The sequence below is a fragment of the Saimiri boliviensis genome, chromosome 6 (assembly GCF_048565385.1).
Source record: "Saimiri boliviensis isolate mSaiBol1 chromosome 6, mSaiBol1.pri, whole genome shotgun sequence".
NCBI lineage: Eukaryota > Metazoa > Chordata > Mammalia > Primates > Cebidae > Saimiri > Saimiri boliviensis.
Genome location: NC_133454.1, coordinates 74,166,287 through 74,193,018, shown reverse-complemented (window position 1 = coordinate 74,193,018; position 26,732 = coordinate 74,166,287). Strand labels below are relative to the sequence as shown.

The 26,732-nt window shown below is 40.4% G+C and overlaps 1 protein-coding gene across 1 annotated transcript in view; it reads right to left on the bottom strand.

The window, feature by feature from the left end:
• The window catches only part of RRM1 (ribonucleotide reductase catalytic subunit M1), a 51,777-nt gene extending 25,697 nt beyond the window's left edge, over positions 1–26,080 (bottom strand). Inside the window, exons 1-9 of the mRNA XM_003923397.4 lie at positions 25,834–26,080; positions 17,385–17,473; positions 13,160–13,337; positions 11,276–11,376; positions 9,426–9,485; positions 7,419–7,458; positions 7,008–7,170; positions 1,583–1,724; positions 87–170 (exon numbers count right to left, since the gene is read on the bottom strand). Coding sequence (XP_003923446.1) covers positions 87–170; positions 1,583–1,724; positions 7,008–7,170; positions 7,419–7,458; positions 9,426–9,485; positions 11,276–11,376; positions 13,160–13,337; positions 17,385–17,473; positions 25,834–25,852 — 876 coding nt within the window. The 5' untranslated portion in view covers positions 25,853–26,080. The remainder of the gene's footprint in view (positions 1–86; positions 171–1,582; positions 1,725–7,007; positions 7,171–7,418; positions 7,459–9,425; positions 9,486–11,275; positions 11,377–13,159; positions 13,338–17,384; positions 17,474–25,833) is intronic.
• Positions 26,081–26,732: the final 652 nt, after the last annotated feature.

Below are 26,732 nucleotides of genomic sequence, written 5' to 3'. Positions count from 1 at the left end.
TAGAAACTATGCATAAATGAACCATCTTAAGTATCTATTAGCACCTTCAGTTCTGATTTCCAGTACTTTCAAGTTATGGAGCCTACCTTGTTACCACCTTGATCCACATATCGAGCTGTGTTGTTATATACTCTCAGCATCGGTACAAGGCCATTGGAATTGCCGTTAGTCTAAAAGAGAGACCATGATAGAAAAGATAGAGGGAACTCGGCAAAGAAAAGAACAAAATGGCCCCATTCTTTTGTTAAAAAAGATGCCTAATTTCTAGGTAGCAAGGTATGAATTTTTACCTGTTCTCTATCTCTACTTCTGCTTTAGAAAAATAATGCCCAAATCAAATCAACGAAATGTTGAATAAATTACAATTATGTACTAAGTTACTTCATGGCATTTCTAATTTACAATGAGCTATAACAATTACAAGTCAAAGGGATCCAAAATCAAGGTAGCTAAATTTAAACTCTACATCTTCTAAAGGTCATTACATAAGGATACACTTTGGGTAGAGTAAAAAAAAGAGCATAAACACTACTACAATGCCTTTTTCCCAAAAGAATTCAAGGCAATTTACAATAAGAATTATATGCAATGGCTGTATCAGGACAATAAATAAGGTAAAAGGAGATTCTCAGTAATAATTGGACTCCAGAATGATGTTAATAAAATAGAGACTCCTATGACTAGAAGATACTTCATCAAATTATTTAAATAACCCTTCTGATCCCAAAACAAGCCTTTAAGCAATCTAGAAAGATAAGTGAGCAATGGCTCACTCTACCATTGTGTAAAAGTGCTGTATATATCAAACCACCTCCAAAACACCACATAATGGAATAATTTCCTTCTGGAACTTTATTCTACAGGATTAGATACTTTCTTCACCTTACAGAAAAGGAAACAAATTCAGATATAAAATAACTAACTCTAGGCCACATTACTAGTAAGTAGCGGAGCTAGGATTTAAATCCAGGTCTAACTCAAAACCATTGTCTTGACTCCCAGTGAATAGTAAACTAACAAAGGGCTGGAGTTTACAACATAAAAGTTTCAATGCATAAAGCTTGAATCCTGGCTCTACCGCATATTAAGTGATTGATCTCAGAAAGTAACAACTTTCTACATCTCAATTTCCTCACTTGTAAAATTAGACAATGGTGCCTTTATTCACAAGGTTATTTTATGGAATAAGATTCCTGGCATGAGTCTATAATCATACCTACCTCATAGGGTTGTAGTAAGGGTCAAATGAGTACTTCATGTAAAACAGTCATAACAGACTTAACATACAGTAAGCAATCAACAAATGATAGCTGCTCTTACTACTGCTAAAATAAGCCAGAATTCTAAATCCTGAACTAAAAAGGATTCTAGAGATTATCTAGTCAAATCTAAACCTCTAATAACATAGATGAAAATGAAGCCAGAAATGAAATGACTCACTCCAAGTCACATGGCCTTCTAGTAATTAACAGAGACCCTGGACTCCCAAACAATAGCATATGCCCTCTCAACCATAAACCTGTTAGAGTTGAATCCTTTTAGAGTTGAATCCCCCTTTAAAAGTCAAATAGCAGAAACTTACCCCAGCAATGTAGCTGCCAGTAGCCCGAATACAACTCACAGCAACACCAATTCCTCCAGCAGACTTAGAAATCAATGCACATTGCTTTAGAGTGTCGTAAATGCCTTCAATGCTGTCATCTTTCATACTCAGAAGAAAACAGCTACAGGGGGGAAAAAAATGTCTCAACTTAGAGCAAGGAAATGAAGAGGAGTCACAAAAGTGATTATTCAATATGAAGCAAATAAGTTAGGCAAAAAAAAAAAACAGATGAAGTTTAGAAAGTTCCTAAGTATTTTTCAAAGGAAAAAAAACCCACTTTACTGTATATGAAATAATCTTGCTGCCTCTCCTAGACAGTAGTAAGCCTAGGAGGAAGTCTTATAAGTCTAAAATATTAACCTACATTTTCACCAGATTGCAAATGTGCCATTTTCACATTTTTCATGCAAATTCATAAACATACATCACAATCTTCAAGTTGTTAGTAAGCCGAGAAAAATAAACATTTATAAAAATAATCTATCCAATGGTCAACCCATTCTTTGATATGTCTACCAAAATTAAAGCTCCTTTACAGTCTTTTTAAAGATAACCCCTTTACTTTCATTTTGAATCTCATTCCACTGCTTTGAATATTCAATCACACAAGTGGATTCTATCTTTTGACTAGGTGTTTAATATTTAGACATTCAGAAAAACAGAGAATGATGTAACAAATACTCTGTACTTGCCACTTACCTCAAAAAATGAGACACCACAAATATAGCCTCATTGCAGTCCCCTAACATTTTCAAGCATTTCTATTATGACATTTTTACATGTTCTAAACTTAGATTTTTTCTGGTTGATTTTTTATCATTCTGCAACTTGTTTTAATTCAGTATTGTTTTACAGAAATTAATCCTTTTGATACATATAAACAAACTTTATTTTCATTGCTATAAGGTATTCTATTGTAAATACATTTGTCCCATGTGCCTGTTGATGAACATCGGGATTATTTCCAATTCATTTGCTATTCCAGTGATGCTATAAAAATTATTGAACATATCACCTTGTGTTTATCTCTAAAGATTTCTGTAGAATATAAACCTAGGAGAGTAACTGCTGGGTCAAAAGATATGTACATGTTTTACTTTACTAAAGATTCTCCAAAGTGGATGGACAAATCTATTTCTAGCAATGTATGAGATTTCCCTGTGCTCCACATTCTTGCCAACACTTGGAATTGTCAGCCTTTTTATCAGATGAATATAAAATATCTTATTATGTTAATTTTCATTTTCCTACTGCACAGTTTATTAACACCTCAGATGTTTATTAGCTAATCAAGTTTCTTCTTCCATGCATTTATTTGTTTATATCTCTTGCTCATGTTCTATTTGGCTTTTTTTCCTTTTCTTTTTTTTTCTTTTTTTTTGTTTTGAGACAGGATTTCACTCTGTCACCCAGGCTGGAGTGCAGTGGCATATCCATAGATAGCTCACAGCAGCCTTGACCTCCTGGGCTTGAGTGATCCTCCCACCTCAGCCTCTCAAGTAGCTAGAACTACAGGTGTATACCACCATGCCTAGCTAATTTTCTACCTTTGTAGAGAAAGGGTCTCACTATGTTGCTCAAGCTGGTTTCAAATTCCTGCCCTCAAGCCATCCTCTGCCTTGGCCTCCCAAAGTGTTGGAATTACAGGCAGGAGCCACTACACCTGGCCTTGTTTTTCCTAAAATCCCTCAATAGTTAAGATGTTACAAGTATTTTCTTCCTCAATAGTTAAGATGTTACAAGTATTTTCTGAAACTTGTTATTCTTTTTTTGAGATGGAGTCTCACTCTGGTGCCCAGGCTGAAGTGCAGTGGCGTGAGTTAGCTCACTGCAAACTCCGTCTCCCAGTTCAAGTGATTCTCATGCCTCAACCTCCTGAGTAGCTAGGATTACAGGCATACGCTACCACACCTGGCTGATACTTGTATTTTTAGTAAAGACGGGGTTTCACCATGTTGGCCAGGGTGGTCTTAAACTCCTGACCTCAGGTGATCCACACACCTTGGCCTCCCAAAGTGTGAAACTTGCTATTTGACTTTGCTTTTGGTCACTTAAGTTTTTAATTTAAATGTAGTCAACTTTTCCAATATTTTGCTCTATGGTGTTTTGCTCTGAGATCCTATTATATATTCTCCTATCAAGATGTAAGTGGAGATAGGCCAGGATCGGTGGCTTACGCCTGTAATGCCAGCACTTTGGGAGGCCGAGTGGGTGGAACACCTAAGGTCAGGAGTTTGACACCAGCCTAGCCAACAGGAAGAAACCCCGTCTCTACTAAAAATACAAAAATCAGCTGGGTGTGGTGGTGTGCGCCTGTAATTCTAGCTACTCAGGAGGCTGGTGCAGGAGAGTTGCTTGAACCCAGGAGGAAAAGGCTGCAGTGAACCAAGATTATGCCACTGCACTCCAGCCTGGGCAACAGCGTGAGACTCTGTCTTAAAAACAAAAGAGTAAATGATGGACCACATATATGACAGTGGTCATCCAGTAATCTAAGGTTAATTTATTATTGAAGTAAGAAAATATTTTTAAAATAAATTTAGTGAGGCCGGGCGCGGTGGCTCAAGCCTGTAATCCCAGCACTTTGGGAGGCCGAGGCGGGTGGATCACAAGGTCAAGAGATCGAGACCATCCTGGTCAAACCCCGTCTCTATTAAAAATACAAAAAATTAACTGGGCATGGTGGGGCGTGCGTGTAATCTCAGCTACTCGGGAGGCTGAGGCAGGAGAATTGCCTGAACCCAGGAGGCGGAGGTTGCGGTGAGCCGAGATCGTGCCATTGCACTCCAGCCTGGGTAACAAGAGCGAAACTCCGTCTCAAAAACAATAAATAAAATAAATAAATAAATAAATAAATAAATAAATTTAGAGTGTACAATGTTTATAAAGTCTCGTCAGTAATGTACTAGGCCTTCATTTTTTTTTTTCTTTGAGACGGAGTTTTGCTCTTGTTGCCCAGGCTGGAGTACAGTGGCACAATCTTGGGTCACTGCAATCTCTGCCTTCTGGGTTCAAGCAATTCTCCTGCCTCAGCCTCCCAAGTAGCTGGGACTGCAGGTACCTGCCACCACATCTGGCTAATTTTTCTATTTTTAGTAAGAGACAGGGTTTCACCAAGTTGGCCAGGCTGGTCTTAAACTCCTGACCTCATGATCCACCCACCTCAGCCTCCCAAAGTGATGTGAGCCACCGCACCCAGCCAGGCCTTCATATTCATTCACTACTCACTCACTCACTCACCCAAAACAGCTTTCAGTCCTACAAGCTCCATTCATGGTAACTGTCCTATACAGGTGTACCATTTTTTATCTTTTATAGGGTACTTTTACTGTGGTATGTTTGGATAAATACTTACCACTGTATTACAAAAGCCTACAGTATTCAGGAGTAATATGCTATATAGGTTTGTAGCCTATGGCAGCAACAAGCTATGCCATATATCCTACGTGTGTAGTAGGCTATACCATCTAGGCTTATATAAGTACACTGTGTGATATTTGCACAAGGAAATCACCTTACCACGCATTTCTCAGAATATATCCCCATTGTTAAGTAATGCATGGCTGTATTTTAAGAGTTAGTTTTCTAACAGCTGAAGTACAGAAACTTAAATGATCAATGTATATTGAACTTATATCCAAATACTTTGCTGAAATCTTTTATTTCTAATAATATGTCTACAGATGCTCTTGAGTTTCCTACGTAAAAATCATTTCTTTGAATCATTAGAGTTCTGTTCCCTCATTTCCAATCTTTTCTTTTTCTTATCTTACAATGCTGGCTCAGGCCTCCATTACTATGCTGAAAAGAGAGATGATACATCTAGGTTTTTATTGGATATCTTTTGCCAAATTAAGAAAGTTATTTTCTGTATTAATTTTGCTAAAGTGTTTTTCTATTATGAAAGAGAATTAAACTGCATAAAATGTTAATGCAATGAATTATATTATCGCATTTTTTTGATGTCAGCATGTTCTTGAATTCCTGAAACAAACCAAATTGATAATGGCATATTATTTTTTTTAATGTATTACCAGACTGTTAGTGTTCCTTTTCTCAACAAATGGCATCATCATTAATCCTGTTACTTAGTGTATCCATAAAATGAAGAACCATTCTTGACCCACATTCTGTCAATTTGACCCCCTAAGTATCTTTTATATATATATATATATTTTTTTTTTTTTTTCATAATCAGGGTACTACTCTGTTGCCTAGGCTATAGTGCAGCGGCATAATCATGGCTCACTGCAGCCTTGAACTCCTGACCTAAAGTGATCTTCACACCTCAGCCTTCTAAAGTGTTAGAATTACATGTATGAGCCACCATACCTGACCCTAAATATCTCTTGAATCTATCTGCGTTTGTCAATTTTTAATTTCACCTCCCTAATCTAAACTACCACAATTTTTTTTTTTTTGAGACAGAGTTTCGCTCTTATTACCCAGGCTGGGGTGCAATGGCGTGATCTCAGCTCACCGCAACCTCCGCCTCCTAGTTTCAAGCAATTCTCCATCCTCGGCCTCCCGAGTAGCTGGGACTACAGGCCTGTGCCAGCATGCCCAGCTAATTTTTGTATTTTTAATAGAGATGGGGTTTCACCACGTTAGCCAGAATGCTCTCGAACTCCTGACCTCATGATCCGCCCACCTTGGCCTCCTAAACTGCTGGGATGACAGGCACAAGCTACCACTCCAGGTCTCACAATTTCTTATATACATTGCTGTAAGAGTCCCCTAACTAGTTCTTGGCACTTACTTTCATTTTAAAACAACCCAATTGAAATATAATTCATACCAGGCGTGGTGGCTCACACCTGTAATCCCAGCACTTTGGGGAGGCCATGGTGGGTAGATCACCTGAGGTCAGGAGTTCAAGACCAGCCTGGCCAACATGGTGAAACCCTATTTCTACTAAAAATACAAAAATTACCCAGGCATGGTGGTGGAAGCCTATAATCCCAGCTACTCGGGAGTCTGAGGCTGAAGAATTGCTTGAACCCAAGAGGTGGAGGTTGCAGTGAGCCGAGATCACGTCACCGCACTCCAGCCTGGGTGACAGAACAAGACTCCATCTCAAAAAAAAAAAAAAAAAAAAAGGAAAGAAATATAATTCACAAATAATATAATTCCTCATTTAAAGTGTACTTACTCCATCACAACAATCCAATCAATTTTAGAACGTTTTTGTTATAAGCATTTGTCTTTTCTCCAATTCGTTTACCACATTACAGTCGGAGATCTTCCCAGAATCTAAATCTCACTTTGAATCAGAGTAGGCAGTGATTAAACATTCATCAAGTTATTTTTTATGTAATGGACTGCCCAGTTTCTTCAGGTCAAGGTTTATTTCCCTACTCAAAACACATACCTAGAAAGTTGTGAGCATACTCAAAACACATACCTAGAAAGTTGTGGGCGGTTGGTACCAGCATTGAAGAGAGTGGGCGAAGCATGAGTAAACCACCTCTCAGAAAGAAGATTATATGTTTCAATTGCTGCATCAATGTCTTCTTTGTGGATCCCAACAGATACTCTCATCAACATATGCTGTGGTCTTTCAGCCACTATAGACGAAAGAGAAGTTTTCACGTGACGAGATATGTCAGAAAAAGTAGGATGGGATACATATTTGAATTTCAGAAAAGGATACCAAAAGCTTTATACTAATAAGCAGGACAATTATCCACAAACTAAACCTAAAGTCCAAAATGTTATCTAGAGTCTAAGTAGGAATATTAAGACTTATAGCTCAAAGCTATACAATCAATATAATGAGTAGAAAATGTAGCACACAAACATGTTCATTTCTCACCTTTTCCATTGATCTTCAACAAATAAGACCGCTCTAGCGTCTAGAAAGAGAGAAACAACAAAAAATTTTCAGAGCACCATTTTTAAAGACGGGATATATCATCCACAATAAGGCAATCTCAAATTTTCAGTTTCTATAAAATTTTAAATGAAAAGAATAGCACATTTATTCTTCCTAGCTTCATCTGAAACATTATCATTGGCACTATTTTTAAAAAACTTTTTTAAATGTTCTGTAGCAACATGGTCTAACTGTGTTACCCAGGCTGGTCTCAAACTCCTTAGCTCAAGGAATTCTCCCATCTGTTTCCCAAACTGCTAGAATTACAGGCATTAAGTCACCATACGTGGCCTCATTGGCACATTTTTTTTGGCAGAGACTGCATGAAAATTTCTGGAAAAAGCCAGCTCTATACCCATTAACAGCAGAAGTTGTAGTATTCATCAGCATCAGCATCATCAACATCATAACAGCTAACACCTAAAAAGTGCCTGTAACAGACTAGGCACTCATCTAAGCAACACATAAACTCATTTAATCCCCTGAGGACTCCTCATAAGGATTAAAAGAGCAACATATACATCAGAGAGTCCTCAGAGGATTAAATGAGTATATAAGTTTGTTTGCTCTTTTTTTGGAGACAGAGTCTTGCTCTTTTGCCTAGGCTGGAGTACAGTGGCATAATCTTGGCTCACTGCAACTTCCACCTCCTGGGTTCAAGCGTTTCTCCTGCCTTAGCTTCCCAAGTAGCTAGGACTAGAGGAGCATGCCGCCACACCAGTCTAATTTTTTTGTATTTTAGTAGAGACAAGGTTTCACCGTGTTACCCAGGCTGGTCTCAAACTCCTGAGCTCAGGAAATCTGCCCGCCTTGGTCTCCCAAAGTGCTAGGATTACAGGCGTGAGCCACCACACCCAGCCTGAGTATAATATGTGGTTTAGAGCAGTGCCTAGTCTGGTATAAGCACTTTAATTTTTTTTTTTTGGAGACAGAGTCTCACTGTCACCCAGGCTGGAGTGCAGTGGCACAACCTTTGCCTTCCAGGTGCAAGTGATTCTCACATCTCATCGTCCCAACTAGCTGAAATTACAGGCATGTACCACTACGCCCCACTAATTTTGTATTTTTTGTAGAGACAGCATTTCACCATGTGGCCCAGGCTGGTCTCAAACTCCTGACCTCGAGATATCCTAAAGTGCTGGGATTACAGGCATGAGTCACTGCCTCCAGCCTGTTATCGGCACTTTACATTGAAATTTAAACTAAACTGGCCAGGTGGAGTGGCTCACACCTGTAATCTCAACACTTTGGGAGGCCAAGGTGGACAGATCACCTGAGGTCAGGAGTTGGAGACCAGCCTGACCAACATGGCAAAACTCCATCTCCACTAAAAATACAAAAATTAGCTGGGCATGGTGGTGTGTGCCTGTAGTCTCAGGTACTCAGGAGGCTGAAGCAGGAGAATTGCTGATATCCGGGAGATGGAGGTTGTAGTGAGCCAAGATCGCACCAGTACACTCCAGCCTGGGTGACAGAGTGAGACTGTTTCAAAAAAAAAAAAAAATGTTTAACTTATTGTTGGAATTCTATTTTCTCCCCATTCTAAAAAGGAGAAAACAAGCACAGAGAGATTAAATAACTTGCTAATAAGAAATAGAGCAGAGATTAGAATTCAGATGGACAGCAACATTCATGTTTTCAGTCACTACACTATACTGTCTATCAATGCAAAAATACTTAGAATGTCATGAACTACTTATGGTAATTTATCTGCATAACTTCTCAGGTAATCCAGAAGTAATAAGTGGAAAATTTTTAAAATGCAAATAGATAAGCTACCCTTGCCTTAATTCAAACCACCACCACTACCTTAACCCCACTAGTTCCCCAGGTCCATCCCAACTCCAAACAACTTATGGCCTTTATGACGGTCACCAAAACATAAACAAAATCCTGAATTTTGTGCTTGAAGTACAAATCCCCACATATTTGAAACCCATTATTTACCTTAAAGCCAAAGTAATTGTAAGAGAAATCTCGGTCATAGATAATAGCAGAATTCAGGCGCTAACAGGGGTGAAAAGAACCCATAATTAAATTAAAACAATTACTTATTTTCACAAAATCTGTTACCTCTCAGCCCTAATTCCATAACTAAAATAAACATAGGATGCAATGAAATAACACTAAGTATTATTACTGTAGAAGTCCATCTAACATTTTTACAAAAAGAAACTATATATATAAATTAAGTATCCTAATTAGGTTTAAAAACGTGTATTAAAATACTAGAAGATAATACACAAATCTATGTTGTGAGATTAAATGTGATTTTCTAAACTTTCACTATTATGTTTATAGTATGTTTTGAAAGGGGAAAAGAACATGAACATAAATGGGATTATATTATCATCCTTAAACATGTTTTTAGATTGACTATTAATCCAAAAGTATTCGTACTACATATTTACTAATATATACATTTATTTTAAAAACTAGCCTACCCAAAAAGAGTATATACAGTGAACAATGACAGGAGGCTGGACTACGTTAATTGCGAGGCTTTTCAAAATCTATGGTCCTTTTAACAAGTTTCGAACAAACCAATATTATAACAGTAAGATTTTATATCTTAACTGGTCATTATGATAGGATTTTTGTAGGCTATAAAGCCATTCAGAGGAAAATAAAAGCACTTACATACAAATAATCATTTTGGATAGAAAAAAAATGAAACCAGGTTTTCAAAATACTAACAGTATTTCTACATAATGATCCATGTCTATGGACTAGAAAAATCTATATGAAAGTCTTCTTTCCTTTTCTCTTAAAATTTTAAGGTCATCTTTGTTGCTAAAGGCGGATATGGGGCCAGTATGAATATTAGAGAACTGAAATGCTTGACTATCAATACACATATTTTTAAACACAGCTTTTGCTGCTGCTGCTGTATTTCTGTCTTCAACTTGTCTTCAAGATTACACAAATTAACAATACACAAACAACTCAGTTTTCTCTTAGTCTCTTTAACATCAGATACAAGTTCAGAGACACAGTCAATTAATTATTCTATTACCTAAAGTTAAAATTGGTCTCTAATCTGTTCAGATATACATGTTCAATAAATCCTATGTGTAAAAGGGCTGGCTAAGCTACATCTTTTCCCTTCTGACCTCTGGCCTCTAGTTAAGAAAGAGGTTCAAACACAAGTGGATAATTTTTAAGTTGCTGAGCATGAACTTTTAAAATTTTACCTGAGCAACCTTTTTGGGAGTCAGTTTGGCAATGCCTATCAAAATTTTGAATTCATATACACATTGGCTCAGGAATTCTACTGAAGGGATTTATCTTACAAATATATTCATCTATGGGCAAAACACCTACCACACAAGGATATTCACTGCAGTGAAAAGATGAAAAACAAATATTGATCACTAAAGGAATTCTTACACATACAAACAAACAATAACAATGTATCTATAAAATGGAATGTTATAAAACTGTTAGAAAAAAATGGGTAAATTCATAAGGGCTGATATAGAACAAACAAGATATACTTACAAGTGAAAAAAGTATCAATGAAAACAGTATGCACAGTACACTACCACTGAAAAGAAAAAATATATATGTACACACATACACATGTATGCACTACACATGTACGTACAAAATAGCTCTGGAAAAATACATTTTAAAATGAAAAATTGAAGTTGTTTCTAGAGAAGAAAATCAGGAATCAGGGCAGGAAGCAGAATTAGTATTTATCTGTATCTTTTGTAGTACTTAAATTTTCTACAATGTGTGCATTATTAAAAAAGACTATCAAAATATTTCCACCAGAAAAGTGTTATACATACGTCTTTATTGGCCAAAACAATATCCAATGTCGACTTAGCCACCATGGGAGAATGTTTGCCATTATGTGGATTTATGTAGTTATACAGATCTTCCATCACATCTAAAAAAATACAACAAAAAATAAAAATATCAAGACAACTTAACAGCTAATTCAATCTTTAGGTAATAGTTGAAAACAGTAGTTCAACCCTTTTTTCATTCCAACCCACCTCAGTGCCTAGCATATAAAGTGCTCAATAAACATATATATGTTGAAGAAATCTATAATGCCTCATTTAAGGAAACAATCTTCTCAAGTTAAAGTGAGTATAAGCTCTTGTAGTTTAAAATACATTCCTAAGGCTAGGCAGTGGCTCACATCTGTAATCCCAGCGCTTTGGGAAGCTAGCCTCCCTCAGCCTCCTGAGTAGCTAGAATGACAGGCACATACCACCATACCTTTTTAACGTTTTTAATTTTGGAGAAAATGGGAGTGATCAAATAAAGAGTTTGCTTCTAATAACAAAGGAGCAACTGTAACATTTTGTTTGTCCCAGAACTTGTCAATAAATATTATTCATTTTTCCAACCATACCACCATAAAGTGCCTAAAGATGAGCTTTAAAAAGACAAAAGAGAAGGCCGGGTGCAGGGGCTCATGCCTATAATCCCAGCACTTTGGGAGGCTGAGGCGGGTGGACCATGAGGTCAGGGATTGAGACCATCCTGACTAACATGGTGAAACCCCATCTCTACTAAAAATACAAAAAATTAGCTGGGCATGGTGGCACACACCTGTAGTCCTAGCTACTTGGGAGGCTGAGGCAAGAGAATTGCTTGAACCCAGGAGGCAGAGGTTGCAGTGAGCCAAGATCATGCCATGGCACTCCAGCCTGGGTGACAGAAAGAGAGAGAGAGAGAGAGGCCAGGTGGAATGGCTCATGCCTATAATCTCAGCCCTTTGGGAGACCAAGGAGGGCAGATCACCTCAGGTCAGGAGTTTGAGACCAGCCTGGGCAAAATGGTGAAACCCTGCCTCTATTAAAAATACAAAAATTAGCTGGGTGTGGTGGCAGGTGCCTGTAATCCCAGCTATTTGGGAAGCCGAGGCAGGAGAATCACTTGAACCCGGGAGGCGGAGGCTGCAGTGACCTGAGATCATACCATTGCATTCCAGCCTGGGCAATAAGAATGAACCTTCATCTCAAAAAAAAAAAAAAAAAAAAAGAGAATAAAAAGCTTAAAGAACAAAGATCCATCAACCCTTTTATGCAGTAGGTAGGCAGCCTGGAGAAATAAGAAATCGTAGTCCCCTCTTTCTCACTAATTTACATAGTCATGTTTATTTTATTTACTGATTTATTTTTTGAGACAGAGTCTCACTGTATTGCCCAGGCTGGAGTACAGTGGCACAATCTCAGCTCACTCTAACTTCCACCTCCCAGGTTCAAGCAATTCTCCTGCCTCAGCCTCCCAGGTAGCTGGGATTACAGGCCCCTGCCATCACACCTGACTAATTTTTTGTATTTTTAGTAGAGCCGGGGTTTCACCATGTTGGCCAGGCTGGTCTCGAACTCCTGACCTCCTAATCCACCTGCCTCGGCCTCCTAAAGTGCTGGGATGACAGGCGTGAGCTACCACACCCAGGCTATTTTATTTTTTAATAATAATAAAAAATAAAAAATAAAAAAAAGTAGAGACAGGTTTTGCCATGTTGCCCAGGCTGGACTCAAACTCCTGGATTCGGGCAATTTGCCTGCCTCGGCCTCCCAAATTGCTGGGATTAGAGGCATAAACCACCCGACCTGGCCCTATTTGCTTCTTTAAACAGTCAAGATTTACTTCTAGTACCCTTATTACTTTTCTGAGAATACTAAATTTTTACTTTTTCACCCCAAACTTACCACTGAACACTTTCTTTGTTTCTTTGTGCAAGTTAGAGACGGCAATCCTGGCTGCCAGGATAGCATAGTCAGGATGCTTAGTAGTCAAGGTTGCAGCTGTTTCAGCAGCCAAAGTATCTAGTTCCACCGTGGTGACCCCACTGTACAAGCCTTGGATTACCTTCATGGTGATCTGAGCCTACAAAAATAAGACCAAGAATTACTGGAGCTTTCCCAAGAAACAATAGCTTTCCTAAAAGAGGAATTAAGAAAACCATCATGGCCAGGTGTGGTAGGACACACCTATAGTCCTAGCTACTCAGAAGGCTGAGGTGAGGGGATCACTTAAGCTTAGGAATTCATAACCTTATTTCAAAAAAAAAGGCCAGGCATTGTGGCTCACACCTATAATCACAGCACTTTGGGAAGCCAATGTGGGAGAATGGCTTGAGACCAGCCTGGGCAAGCTAGGAAGACCCCCATCTCCACAAATAATTAAAAAAAAAAAAAATTAGCTGGGTCTGGTGGTACACACCTGTGATCCCAGCTACCTGGGAAGCTGAGGCTGCAGTGAGCTGTGATCATGCCACTGCACTCCAGCCTGGGCAACAGAGTAAGATCCTGTCTCAAAAAAATAAAAGGAAAGAAAACAATCAAATTCACATCACAATAAAAATGACAGGTTGGCACAGTGGCTCACACCTGTAATCCCGACACTTTGGGAGGCTGAGGCAGGAGGCTCATTTAAGCCCAGGAGTTTGAGACAAACCCCAGGCAATGTAAAAAGACCCCCATCCCTACTAAAAATAAAAAAATTAGCCAGTCATGGTGGTAAGCACCTGTGATTGCAGCTAAAGGGGAAGCTGAGGTGGAAGGATTGCTTGAGCTGGAGAGGTCAAGGCTGCACTGAGCTATCTATGATCACAGCACTGTACTCCGGCCTGGGTGATACAGTGAGACCCTGTCTCAAACAAAAAACAAAACAATTTACTTCTCTGAAAAATTATCTTTCAGAATGGTGGGCAGTGGGAAACTTAGTAATGAGAATGCATAAACCAGAAGAACTACCAGAAAATATAACTACATATAAAATAAAGGTGTCATTAAAAAAAAATCTAAGTATAGCCTTTAAATCAATTAGTCTCACAGGGAAATAGCTGAAAACAGACTAATGATCCTATGAGTATTTCCCTATTTTTCATTCAAATTCTCCCAATGGACTAATGATTCTATAAGTGTTTCTCCATTTTTCATTCAGATTCTCCCTACGTGATCAGGGCTCCAGCTCCATACTTACTTTTCCCAATTCCATATAAGGATATGTACAGAAAAGCAAATGAATCAAATTTTAATCATGCCAATTAAGGGAGATGGAAGTATAAATTAAGTTTGGGGCTGAGTAATGATAATTTAATGACTACTCTTCCTTTAGCACTTCACAAATTACAAAATGTTTCAACTTGGATAATCTCTGACATTTCATAATCACCTTATGATATGATTATTACTATACCTACCTTACATGAAGAACCTGAGGCTCACATTATTGGGACTTGCCCAAGGTTATATTATTATACAAGTCTTCTGGCCTCAATCCCATTAAACCTCACTGCATTTCACTGTTTTCAAGGCCACATTATAAGTTCCAGTTTTTAAGACATATAATGCACAAGGTATTAGCATACATTTTTAAGGAAAACAAATTCTAAGTTGTGTTTATTGAATCTTTAAGAAACTGCTTAATCCAACAGAAAATAAATGTATTTCCCAGCATAACAATGTGTACCCCCCTCAAAAAAAGACAAAGGTGGGTAACTACTTTAATAATCTGCAATCTATTCTAATTAAAATATAGCTAAGCCCAAGTTGCTCCTGATCACTTTCTTCCCAGATCCAGCAGATAAGGTATGTTCCGTGTAAGAGCAGTGAAGTCTTCTAAATAGTTTCTGGTGCAACATGGCAAACAATTAGAACTCAGAATAGAATACTATCTGTGTGCTAACTGTACCAGATATAACAGCATGCAGTTTTTCTTTTTTTCTTTTTAAGACAGGGTCTCATTCTGTGGCCTAGGCTAGAGTACCGTGGCACAATCTCACCAAGTAGCTGGGACTACTGGCATGCACCAGGACACCCAGCTCATTTTTTTTTTTTTTTTTTTTTTTGTAGAAACAGGAGGGTTGAGGCTGGGCTCGGTGTGGCTTACACCTCTAATTTCAGCACTTTGAGAGGCCAAAGCAGGCAGATCACTTGAGGCCAGTAGTTCAAGACCAGCCTGGCCAACATGGCAAAACTCTGTCTCTACTAAAAATAAAAATTAAAAAAAATTAGCCAGGTGTGGTGGCACATGCCTGTAATCCCAGCTGAGGGAGGCTGAGGCACGAGAATCATTTGAACCTAGGGGGTGAAGGCTGCAGTGAGCCAAGATTGCGCCACTGCACCTGGGCACTTTCACCACGTTGCCCAGGCTGGTCTCAAACTCCTGAGCCCAAGGAATCCACCTACCTCAGTCTCCCAAAATGCTGGGATTACAAACGAGCACTGACCGTTTTTCAACAGAATCTACCCTAGCAAGTTGGAGGCTGCTACAACGCTCCTGCACTCTAAAATGTACTACTGCATGAGGCAAACAGAACATGCATTAGTCAAGAGAGCCAGGTGCTTCTCCCTACACTTCCACTAACTTAAGTCACTCCCTTCTCTCTTTGGAACTTTCTTATCTATAAAACAAAGATGAAATAGTATGGGTTCTTAGGTTCATTCCAACTCCAACATTCTACTATTCTAATTATTGACTAAGTCTTCAATGTAAAAGAGAATTTACAATAAGCATATTTTAAAGCTGCATAAAATCATTTTTTCTTGAACAAACTTACTTTGGTCAAGTGTCTAATTAGATACATGTTAAGCACTGAGGATATCATAATAATAAGATACAGCCCATCCTCAATCTAAGGGGAGGACAAAGACCTATAATTAATTTCCATACTATATGATTAAAGCTATGAGAAGAGCACAGGTATTACAACAGTACAGATAAAATACCTAAATAAGGAGACAGAAATATGGGTGGATTTGAAAAAAAGAGTTCTTAGAGATTCTCATTTGAGGAAGATCATTTTAGAAGTCAGGTAGAAAACGGATTTGAAGAGGGCAAGATTAGAGGAAGGCCAGGACACTGCAGAGACCACAGAAAACAGTCCAGATGACTGATGAGAGTCTAGAACAGGCGTCCCCAAACTTTTTACACAGGGGGCCAGTTCACTGTTCCTCAGACCGTTGGAGGGCCGCCACATACTGTGCTCCTCTCACTGACCACCAATGAAAGAGGTGCCCCTTCCTGAAGTGCGGTGGGGGGCCGGATAAATGGCCTCAGGGGGCCGCATGCGGCCCGCGGGCCGTAGTTTGGGGACGCCTGATCTATAATATAGAAGTTATAAAAGATAAGGACAAAAGCAGAGCAACTCATTTATGAATAGTTTGTTCTTGACTTAAATATTGTCTATGAAATCTACTTTATATTACTTAAATATTTTTACATAAATAATAAAAAGCAAATTTCAAACCAGTGCCTACCTAAATAACCACAATTCCAAAACAAGCTTTACTCTAGGCTTTGTGTGTGTGTGTGTGTGAGAGAGGCAGTCTCACTCTGTCACCCAGGCTGAAGTGCAGTGGCATGATCTTAGCTTACTGCAATACCCACCTCCCAGGTTCAAGTGATTCTCCTGTCTCAGCCTCCCAAGTAGCTGGGATTGCAGGCACCCATCACCATGCCCAGCTAATTTTTGTATTTTTAGTAGAGACGGGTTTCACCATGTTGGCCAGGCTGGTCTCGAACTCCTGACCTCAGATGATCTGCCAGCCTCAGCCTCCCAAAGTGATGAGATAACAGGCGTGAGCCACCTCAGGTGGCCTAGGCTTTTCCACTAATGAATAAAACAATTTACTCAAAAAAAAAAATCTGCTATTAAATGTTAATATCAAATTTTTCCCTTTATGCACATTTGTAGTTCTCTGAAAAGTGAGAGAAGTTAACCAAAATTAAGAAAAAAAAATGTTTTTGTTTTAGGCAAAAATTTTGTTTTAAGCAATGAATTTGTTTTAAGCAAAAAATTTTGTATCAAAGGACATAGCCAGAATACCAAACCAAAGTGTATCAGGTGAGTGAAGGTCCGGGGATAAGAGAGAAATGGAAAGAAACACATGAAACAAGGGACCCAATATAAAAACCATATTTACTTACAGGATCAACAAAATCCATATTGAGTCCATAACAAAGCTTCTGGATTCGAGATGTAATTTTGTCAAACATGACTCGCTCTTGGCGGCCATCTGAAGAATCAAATCATGTTAGCAATTATTAAATTCATATTAGCAATTATTAAGACTACAATGTCAAAGAATCAAATGTAATTAACATGTAAATTGACCGACATGAATGCTATTTCACAGATAAGATTCAGACCCCCTCAAAAGATTCATGAAGAGATTATCCTCTCTGATGTCTGTAAATATGTAAATAGAATATGAATTCTATACAGATACATATTTACAGACAACTTCTTAAATTTTCCCCCCATCCCACATGGCAGCCAAAATTATCCTTTAAAAGTTAAACTCAGAATCATACCATTACTTCCCTTGAAATTCCTAATAGTGACTTCTTATCTCCAGAATTAAAATCAAAATTGTTTAAACAATCCACAAAATCCTGTACAACCTGTCCTGTGCACCCAACTCCCAATTTTACCTCTAACTCTCCCACCTTCCTTCCTATTCTACCTTGACAACCTGGCCTTCTTGCTATATGCCTCCTTTAGGTCTATGCTCAGTGTCATCAACTTCTCAGTGAGGCTTTCCCTGATGACTCCATTTTAAATTGCAATGCCCCAAATAGGACGCTTGCTCTTCATATTCCCCTTCCCCTTCTGTGCTTTTTCTCCATACCACTTATCCCATCTGACACACTACATATTTTACCTAATATTTTTCATGACTTTGGACTTAGGTTATCCCTCTTTGTCCTTCTAGACAAAAAGTCTCACTACTCTTAGTTTAACCTCAAACAGTAGCTCATCCAACCTTTATTTAGTCTTACCAGGAATAGTGAATATACCCAACCATCAAACAGTCTTAAGCTTAGGCAAGTCACAAAACATGATCAGTCATTTCACAGATCTTCATTTGTAGAAAGGTGTTAATTATTGTTATCTATTCTACTTACCTCGTCAGTTTACTATGACAGTAAAATGAGATTAAGGTAAAAAGTACTGTTGTTGTAACAACTTTGGCATAGTTACAACTATGATATCTCATTATAAAACAAAGCTGCTCACTGGGCATGGTAGCTCACGCCTGCAATCCCAGCACTTTGAGCGGATTACAAGGTCAGGAGATCGAGACCATCCTGGCCAACAAGGTGAAACCCCATCTCTACTAAAATACAAACAATTAGCCTGGCATGGTGCTACATGCCTGTAGTCCCAGCTACTTGGGAGGCTAAGGCAGGAGAATCACTTGAACCCGGGAGGCGGAGGTTGCAGTGTACCGAGATCATGCCACTGCACTCCAGCCTGGCAACAGAGCAAGACTCTGCCTCAAAAAAAAATAAATAAAACAAAGCTGCTCTTAAGGGGAAAAAAAAAAATCACAGTATGTGATACACAACAGACACTCAATAAATGTTAGTCTCTCGCACTGATTTAGTTTTTGTCAAAAAAACTATGGGGAAAAAAAATCACAGTATGTGATACACAATAGGCACTCAATAAATTTAGTGTCTCGCACTGATTTGGTTTTTTTTCTCCTTTGTGCAACTACAACCCATTGTAACTATAGGTTGAATATCCTTAATCCAAAATCCCAAAATCGAAAACACTCTAAAATCCAAAACTTTTTGAATGCCAACACGATGTTCAAAGGAAATGCTCCTTGGACCATTTCAGATTTTGGATTTTCTGATTAGGGATGGCAATCAGTAAATATAATGCAAATATTCCAAAATCTGAAACAAATTCAACATCTGAAACACTTCTGGGCCCAAGAATTTTGGATAAGGGACACTCAACTTGAAGTAACTAATAAGCAACAGGTTAAATATGTTTACATTTAGCCCTCTCACTCACATCTGTATTCTCAAAATTTAGTGCCCAGAACAAGGTAAGTTCTCAAACATTTGATGAAGAATGATTGAACAATACATCACTATTAACCCATCTTCACTAGAACAAGTTGCTTTTCTTCTGCACTGATATGTTAGCCCTTCTCTTTCTAATCACCATTGTGATAATTTTCTGATCAGACTCAAATCTGCAGCGTTTAACTCTGGAACAAAGTAAATTAACTGGCTGGTCCTGGGACTGAAACCTCAGTGCTCTAACAATTGGCTACCTAAGCAGGCAGGTAATCACAAAGCAACATTAGTGTTCTGCAATTATACATGCAATTGGCAAGAGGGGGATGAGAAACAACTTAGTAAACAGAAAATTCTACAACCACCGAAGTTCTTAAGTCATTCAGGAAACTGATAAAAAAATGCATTCGTAATTAATCTTAACTCACACTTGAGAACAGCAGGCAGACTAAAGATCTAAAGGTCCAATGACATACGATTCTCTATTCTGTTATTCCACTTGGTTAGCTTTTCAAGCCAGATGTTGATTTGACCACCTCACTAATCCCTGCTTCTCATTGCCTACATTATTCTCTTCTCTCCTTTCAAGCAAAGCCTTTCTTAATTTGGCCCCAGATCTCTTCTACTGTTCCCTGTGAAATATAAGTCTCAAGGGGGCTTCCCATTCCCATATCCATATCATTGCTTATATCTTACTCTTCCATCTTTCCACACATCTAACTCCTACTCACCCTCCAAATCTCACACCTCCCTAAAACCTGCCCCAACCATTTTTATCTCACACTGACCTCTTCCTCTTTTAAAATCCTCTAGCGGGCCAGGCACAGTGGCTCATGCTTGCAATCCTAGCACTTTAGGAGGCTGAGGCAGGCAGATCACCTGAGGTCAGTAGTTCAAGAACAGCCTGGTTAACATGGTGAACCCCATCTCTACTAAAAATACAAAAAAAAATTATCTGGCTGTGCTGGCAGACACCTGTAATCCCAGCTACTCGGGGAGCTGAGGCAGGAGAATCGCCTGAACCCAGGAGGCAGAGGTTGCCGTGAGCTATCACAATCACTGCACTCCAGGCTGGGCAACAGAGACTCTGTCTCAAAAAAAAAAAAAAAAAAAAAAAAAAAAATCCTCTAGCCAACGTGTGATTTCCTCTAGGCTACAAACTGTCATTCTTCTCTCTTCAGGAAGACTTCCCTAATCCTGTAAGACCAAGGATGTGTGCCTTTTCCACAAACTACGAACTTTCTAATTCCCTATGCCAGGAATGTTCAGGCCATAGATCTCACATTACTAGCTCTTAGTACTATTTAGGGTTCAGCTCAAATGTCAGCTTCTCAGAGAAGCCTTTCCTGGCTACCCAATCCAAGGTTATTGTCTCATTCATCTTTATCACATCCTGTTTTACTATCTCTCATTAATCACCATCTGAAATTAACTGATTAGTATGTTTACTTTTTTCTTTTTTCTTTTTTTTTTTTTTTTTGAGACAGAGTTTCACTCTTTTTGCCCAGGCTGGAGCGCAGTGGCATGATCTCAGCTTACTACAACCTCCACCTCCCAGGTTTAAGCAATTCTCCTGCCTCAGCCTCCCCAGTAGCTGCAAGTACAGGCATGCACCATCACACCCAGCTAATTTTGTACGTTAGTAGAGACCGGGTTTCTCCATATTGGTAAGGCTGGTCTGGAACTTCTGACACCTCAGGTGATCCACCCACCTCAGCCTCCCAAAGTGCTGGGATTACAGGCATGAGCCACCACACCCGGCCCCTATTATGTTTACTTATTTCTTACATACACTTACCACTCCCACCCACACCAGGATATAAACTCAATGAGAAATGTAATTTAGCTTTGTTCACTGCAGAATCTCTAATGTCTACAACACTTCCTAGCACAAAGAGGTGCTGAATAAATGCTTTATGAATAACAACGAATGGCCTCTACTGCCTGTACTTTACCTATCAGAGTATTTTTCATATTTTATCATATTGCTTTTTAATTTGTCTACCTTTCTCAATTGATTGTAGGATCTTTGGAAGCTGGAACCATGTCTGCCTACTCACCACTGTAATCCCACTGTACAGTACAGTATCCACACACAGAGTTATAAAATAATATAGCGGGCTATGAATGGAAAAAGGAAGGAACAAAGAAAGGAAGGAAGGAAGGAAGGTCAGTCTTGCTCTTGTGACAGAGTAAGACCTCATCTCAAAAAAAAAAAATTAACAAAAACCACAGGAGTTAGTCTGCCATTTGACTGACATGCCAAAAATAAGAGGGGACATAAAAAGTCCAGAAAACCAAAAACTATGCATATTAAAAAAAACAAAACAAGGAAGGAAAGAGAGAAGGAGGGAGGGAGGGAGAGAGAGAGAGAGAGAGAGAGGGAGGGAGGGAGGGAGGGAAGGAGGGAGAGAGGATCTGGAATAAAAGATTAGTGTGCAAATAGATGCTTTCGAACACATTATTTTGTAAACTTTTCTATCATTTTATGCATATACACATATATACATGTATGTCTGTAAAAATTTTTTTTTACTGTGAGTTACAATGCAAAGTTTTGACAACTCTACACTAAATTACAAAGCAGTGTACAACTCACTCAGCTACTTTATCATTTATTGCAACAGTTCTCAATTTTTACTTTTTTAACCATAATCTCCTTGAGGAAAAATATCTTAAATGTTTTTCTTTTTTACTATGAGTTATAATCCAAAGTTCTGAAAACACTACACTAAGTTCTAAAGCAGTTTACAACTCAGTCAGCTACTTTGCCATTTACTGCAATGGTTCTCAATTTTTATTTTTTTAACCATAATCTCCCATTAGGAAAAATAGCTCAAGAGAGCAGATGAAAAAAACTCATCTACTATTCTCTTCTATCTAACAATTTTCATATGGATTGTTCCTAAATCCGTAACAATTTTAAGTTATTTGAAAACAGAGCTGCTTTCTCCATTATTTAGCAAGTGTTTCGCAAGATATTAGCACATTCGATAGGTACTTGAAAGTCAACTGCCAGTTGCCCTCCTCAATAATTACATTAAAAAGAACAAAAACTAGCCAGGCATGGTGGCACACATTTGCAGTCTCAACTATAAGCGCCTGTAATCCCAGCTACTCGGGAGGCTGAGGCAGGACAATATCTTGAACCCAGGAGGCAGAGGCTGAAGTCAGCTGAGATCACACCACTGTACTCCAGGCTGGGCGAGACAGCAAGACCCCATCTCAAAAAGAAAAGAAAAAAAAAATAGTAACAAAAACTACAGAGTTAGTCTGACATTTCACTGGCATACCAAAAATAAGAGGGGACAAAGAAAGTCCAGAAAACCAAAATCCCTACGCATATTAAAAAAATAATAAAGAAAGAAACAAATCTAAGTACATGTTGTATATTAACAAGTCTTGCTGAATGCTACAATGGCAAAATCTAGTGCATGAATCATCTGGATCAAATCATGCTCTCTGAAGGGATGAGAAACAAAATAAGCTCTGTTTTTCAGAGCTAGTTGTAGATAGCACTTTTTTTGTTGGTTTTTTTTTGTGTGTGTGTGTGTGAGACAGTGTTTCACTCTGTTGCCCAGACTGGAGTGCAGTGGCTCAATTTCTGCAACCTCCGTCTCCCAGGCTCAAGTGAGTCTCCTGCCTCAGCCTCCCTAGTAGCTGGGATTACAGGTATGAGCCACCCCAGCCAAAGTATCACTTTTTAAACTACAGTTATTTAGAAGTAGACCCAAAGGTTAAAAATTCAACAGAGTTGAATTTTATCCATTCTGATCATCTAAGACCATAAATTTTCAATTCATCTTTGTTACTGACTTATCATGGACCATCCTAAACATCTCTCCCATATCTAATAATTTAAAAAATAGATGCTCGGCCGGGCATGGTGGCTCACGCCTGTAATCCCAGCACTTTGGGAGGCCGAGGCAGGTGGATCACGAGGTCAAGAGATCGAGACCATCCTACTCAACATCGTGAAACCCCGTCTCTACTAAAAATACAAAAAATCAGCTGGGTGTGGTGGTGCGTGCCTGTAATCCCAGCTACTCAGGAGGCTGAGGCAGGAGAATTGCCTGAACCCTGGAGGCGGAGGTTTCGGTGAGCCGAAGGTTTCGGTGAGCCGAGATCACGCCATTGCACTCCAGCCTGGGTAACAAGAGTGAAACTCTGTCTTAAAAATAAATAAATAGATGCTCAATCCAGATGCAATGGCTCCCAGCACTGTAATCCAAGTACTTGGGAGGCTGAAGTAGGAGAATCTCTTGAGCCCAGGAGACCAGCCTGGGCAACATAGCAAGATTCTGTCTTTAAAAAAAATAATAATAATAATGTAAAAAAATAAATAAAAAATAGATGCTCTTCTCTCACTCAAAGGAATAGATCAATAAAAGTGCTGTATGTATTTTGTTCTTCGGTCAGCTAAAATGGGAGCTAAGAAAATTCAGAGAATGATGTTCTCAAGATACCAAAAATTAGAAGGGACCCTACTGTCCACCTTTCCAACTCTTGGCTGTAGTTAAATTAATCTGGACATTGACTGTAGTTAACCAAATCAACTACCTGCTTAACCACAGCACTCATCATGTGCTACATTTTGATACAATTATTCTCATTAATTCTTTGAGAATCTATTCATGGCAGATCCTGTGCTAAATGTGAGCAGAAGTCTCCATCTTGTTGTACTCCCAGCACTTTGGGAAGCCAAGGAAGGGAGGATGGCTTGAGGCCAGGAGTTCAAGGCCAGCTTGGAAAGCACAGCAAGACTCCTTCACTACCAAAAATTTTTAAAAATTAGCCACTCAAGCCGGACACGGTGGCGCGTGCCTGTAGTCCCAGCTACTCGGGAGGCTGAGGTGGGAGGTTCCCTTGAGCCCAGGAGTTCTGGGCTATAGTGCGCTATGCCCATTGGGTGTCTGCACTAAGTTCGGCATCAATATAGTGACCTCCCAGGAGCGGGGGACCACCAGGTTGCCTAAGGAGGGGTGAACCCGCCCAGGTCGGAAACAGAGCAGGTCAAAACTCCTGTGCTCATCAGTAGTGGGATTGCGCCTGTGAACAGCCACTGCACTCCAGCCTGGGCAACATAGCGAGACCCCGTCTCTAAAAATAAAATAAAATAAATAAAAAATTAGCCACCCATGGTGGTGCATGCCTACAGTCCTAGCTACTTGAGAGGCTGAGGCAAGCGCATCGCTTGAGCCCTGGCCTTCAAGGCTACAGTGAGCTATGACTGCACGGTTACACTCCATTGTGGGCAACAGGGCAAAACCCTGTCTCAACAAGACCGTTTCTCAAGTCTCCCTGAAATGTTTGCAGCCTAGAGGACAAAACAGAAACATCCAGTCAATCAACCAGTATTTACTAAGTGCCTACAATTTTGAAATTATTGCTTTAACAAAGGCAAGTATGTTCAGCTCAAAACTTGTTCACGCATATCTCACGTGGCTGTTATAAGTATGTTGCTCTTGTTTTTCCAATCGGACTAAGCCTATTTCCAAAGCAGGGACTGTCTCCTCTTACAGTCTCACAAGCCCATGCAAAGGGCTGGGCACAAAGCAGGGACCCGGCAAGTCTCATGAAAAAGAACTGTCGAGAAAGAATACAGGCCCCCGACTCTTCCCAGTCCCCATCTTGTCAGACGTCTCAGCCACCCTTCTTTGTTTCAGTCTCTCTCTCCATGAAGGAAAAGACACTGAAGGAAAGGTGCTGTCTGGGATGTTTTTTCCACCCCACACTCCTATCTTCACCCCACAAAAGAGCTCCGTAAACTGACAGGTGCCTAGGTAGGGTAAAGAGTCCCTGCCGGGCGCGGTGGCTCACGCCTGTAATCCCAGCACTTTGGGAGGCCGAGGCGGGTGGATCACGAGGTCGAGAGATCGAGACCAACCATGGTCAACATGGTGAAACCCCGTCTCTACTAAAAATACAAAAAATTAGCTGGGCATGGTGGCGCGTGCCTGTAATCCCAGCTACTCAGAAGGCTGAGGCAGGAGAATTGCCTGAGCCCAGGAGGCGGAGGTTGCGGTGAGCCGAGATCGCGCCATTGCACTCCAGCCTGGGTAACAAGAGCGAAACTCCGTCTCGAAAAAAAAAAAAAAAAGAGTCCCCCCCACCCACACACACCCTGTGCCTGAGACAGCTCACCAGCCCCACGGTTTTCAAATCAAACTGCGTTATCAGCTGTCGGTGCCTTTGGGTCACCGGCCGAAACCTCGCTCTGAGCCCCTAACCCCTCTCTCGGAGGCTTGGCGTGAAGAATAAAATAGTGCCTGGAGAGTGTTCGGCGTACGCAGTAACGACTCGATACAAGGCAGGTGTTATCCTTTTGAAAGGCGGCAGGATGACAAAGCCGAGAGGGCGCAGCCCGAAGGCCGAAGGAGACTGGGGCGGGCTGACTGAAGACCGAAGACGCAGCGAGCTGACAGGGCGGAAGGCCGAGGCGGGAAAGGCGGGAAAGGCGGGAAGCTGCGGCGGCGGGCGGCCAGGCTCGGCTTCAGCTCCGGCGGCTGCCGCCCGCATGCCCTCACCTCCCTTCTCGCCCACTTCGTCGCCTCCTCACCTCGCTTGATCACATGCATCGCTGCTAGCGGCTGAGGCTCTGAAGGATACAAGACGGGGCTGCAGCTCTAAAGCGCCAGCGGGATCGAGAAGGTGACAGAATGGAAAGGACTGGGTTCACAGGCGCTGCTCAGACGCTGGAACTGGCGTTGGGGGTCAGAAGCACTTTCTTCTCCACAGCAGAGGCGCAGCAATCCAAATCCCCTTCCCGCGCCCGCCACCCGTGACGCACAAAGCGGCGCGACGGAGTTCAAATGACGTTACTCGACGCTGCGGCATACGCCCGGAATAGGCGTCTCAGACTAGGACAGGCGCCACGAGGACGCCATGTTGAGTTTGGGCAACACGCAGAAGACTACAGAAGACTACGCCTCTTCCATGGGCCCCATTGAATGTGGACATGCCCGGGCGGAAACTCTGCTCTCCTGCCGCCATGTTTTGTGAGGGCAAGCAGAATTGGGGTATCTTGGGCCCCTGTCTAGAACGTAGAGCCCTCTAGGTCAGGCCCTGCCTCCTTTCTTGCCTGCACGTCTCCGCCGGAGGGAAGACGAGTCACTTACTTTATTTTTGAAATAACAAAACCTAACCAGCGGGAACATTTTTCTTATTTTGACGTTTATTTATTTATTTACTTATTTATTTTATTTTATTTATTTATATATGACGGAGTCTTGCTGTGTCGCCAGGCTAGAGTGCAGTGGCTCGATCTCGGCTCACTGCAACCTCCGCCTCCCGGTTCAAGCGATTCTCCTGCCTCGGCCTCCGGAGTACAGGCGCGCGCCACCATGCTAATTTTTGTATTTGTAGTAGATTCGGGATTTCACCATGTTGGCCAGGTTGGTCTCTATCTCTTGACCTCGTGATTGGCCCCCCTCGGCCTCCCAAAGTGCTGGGATTACA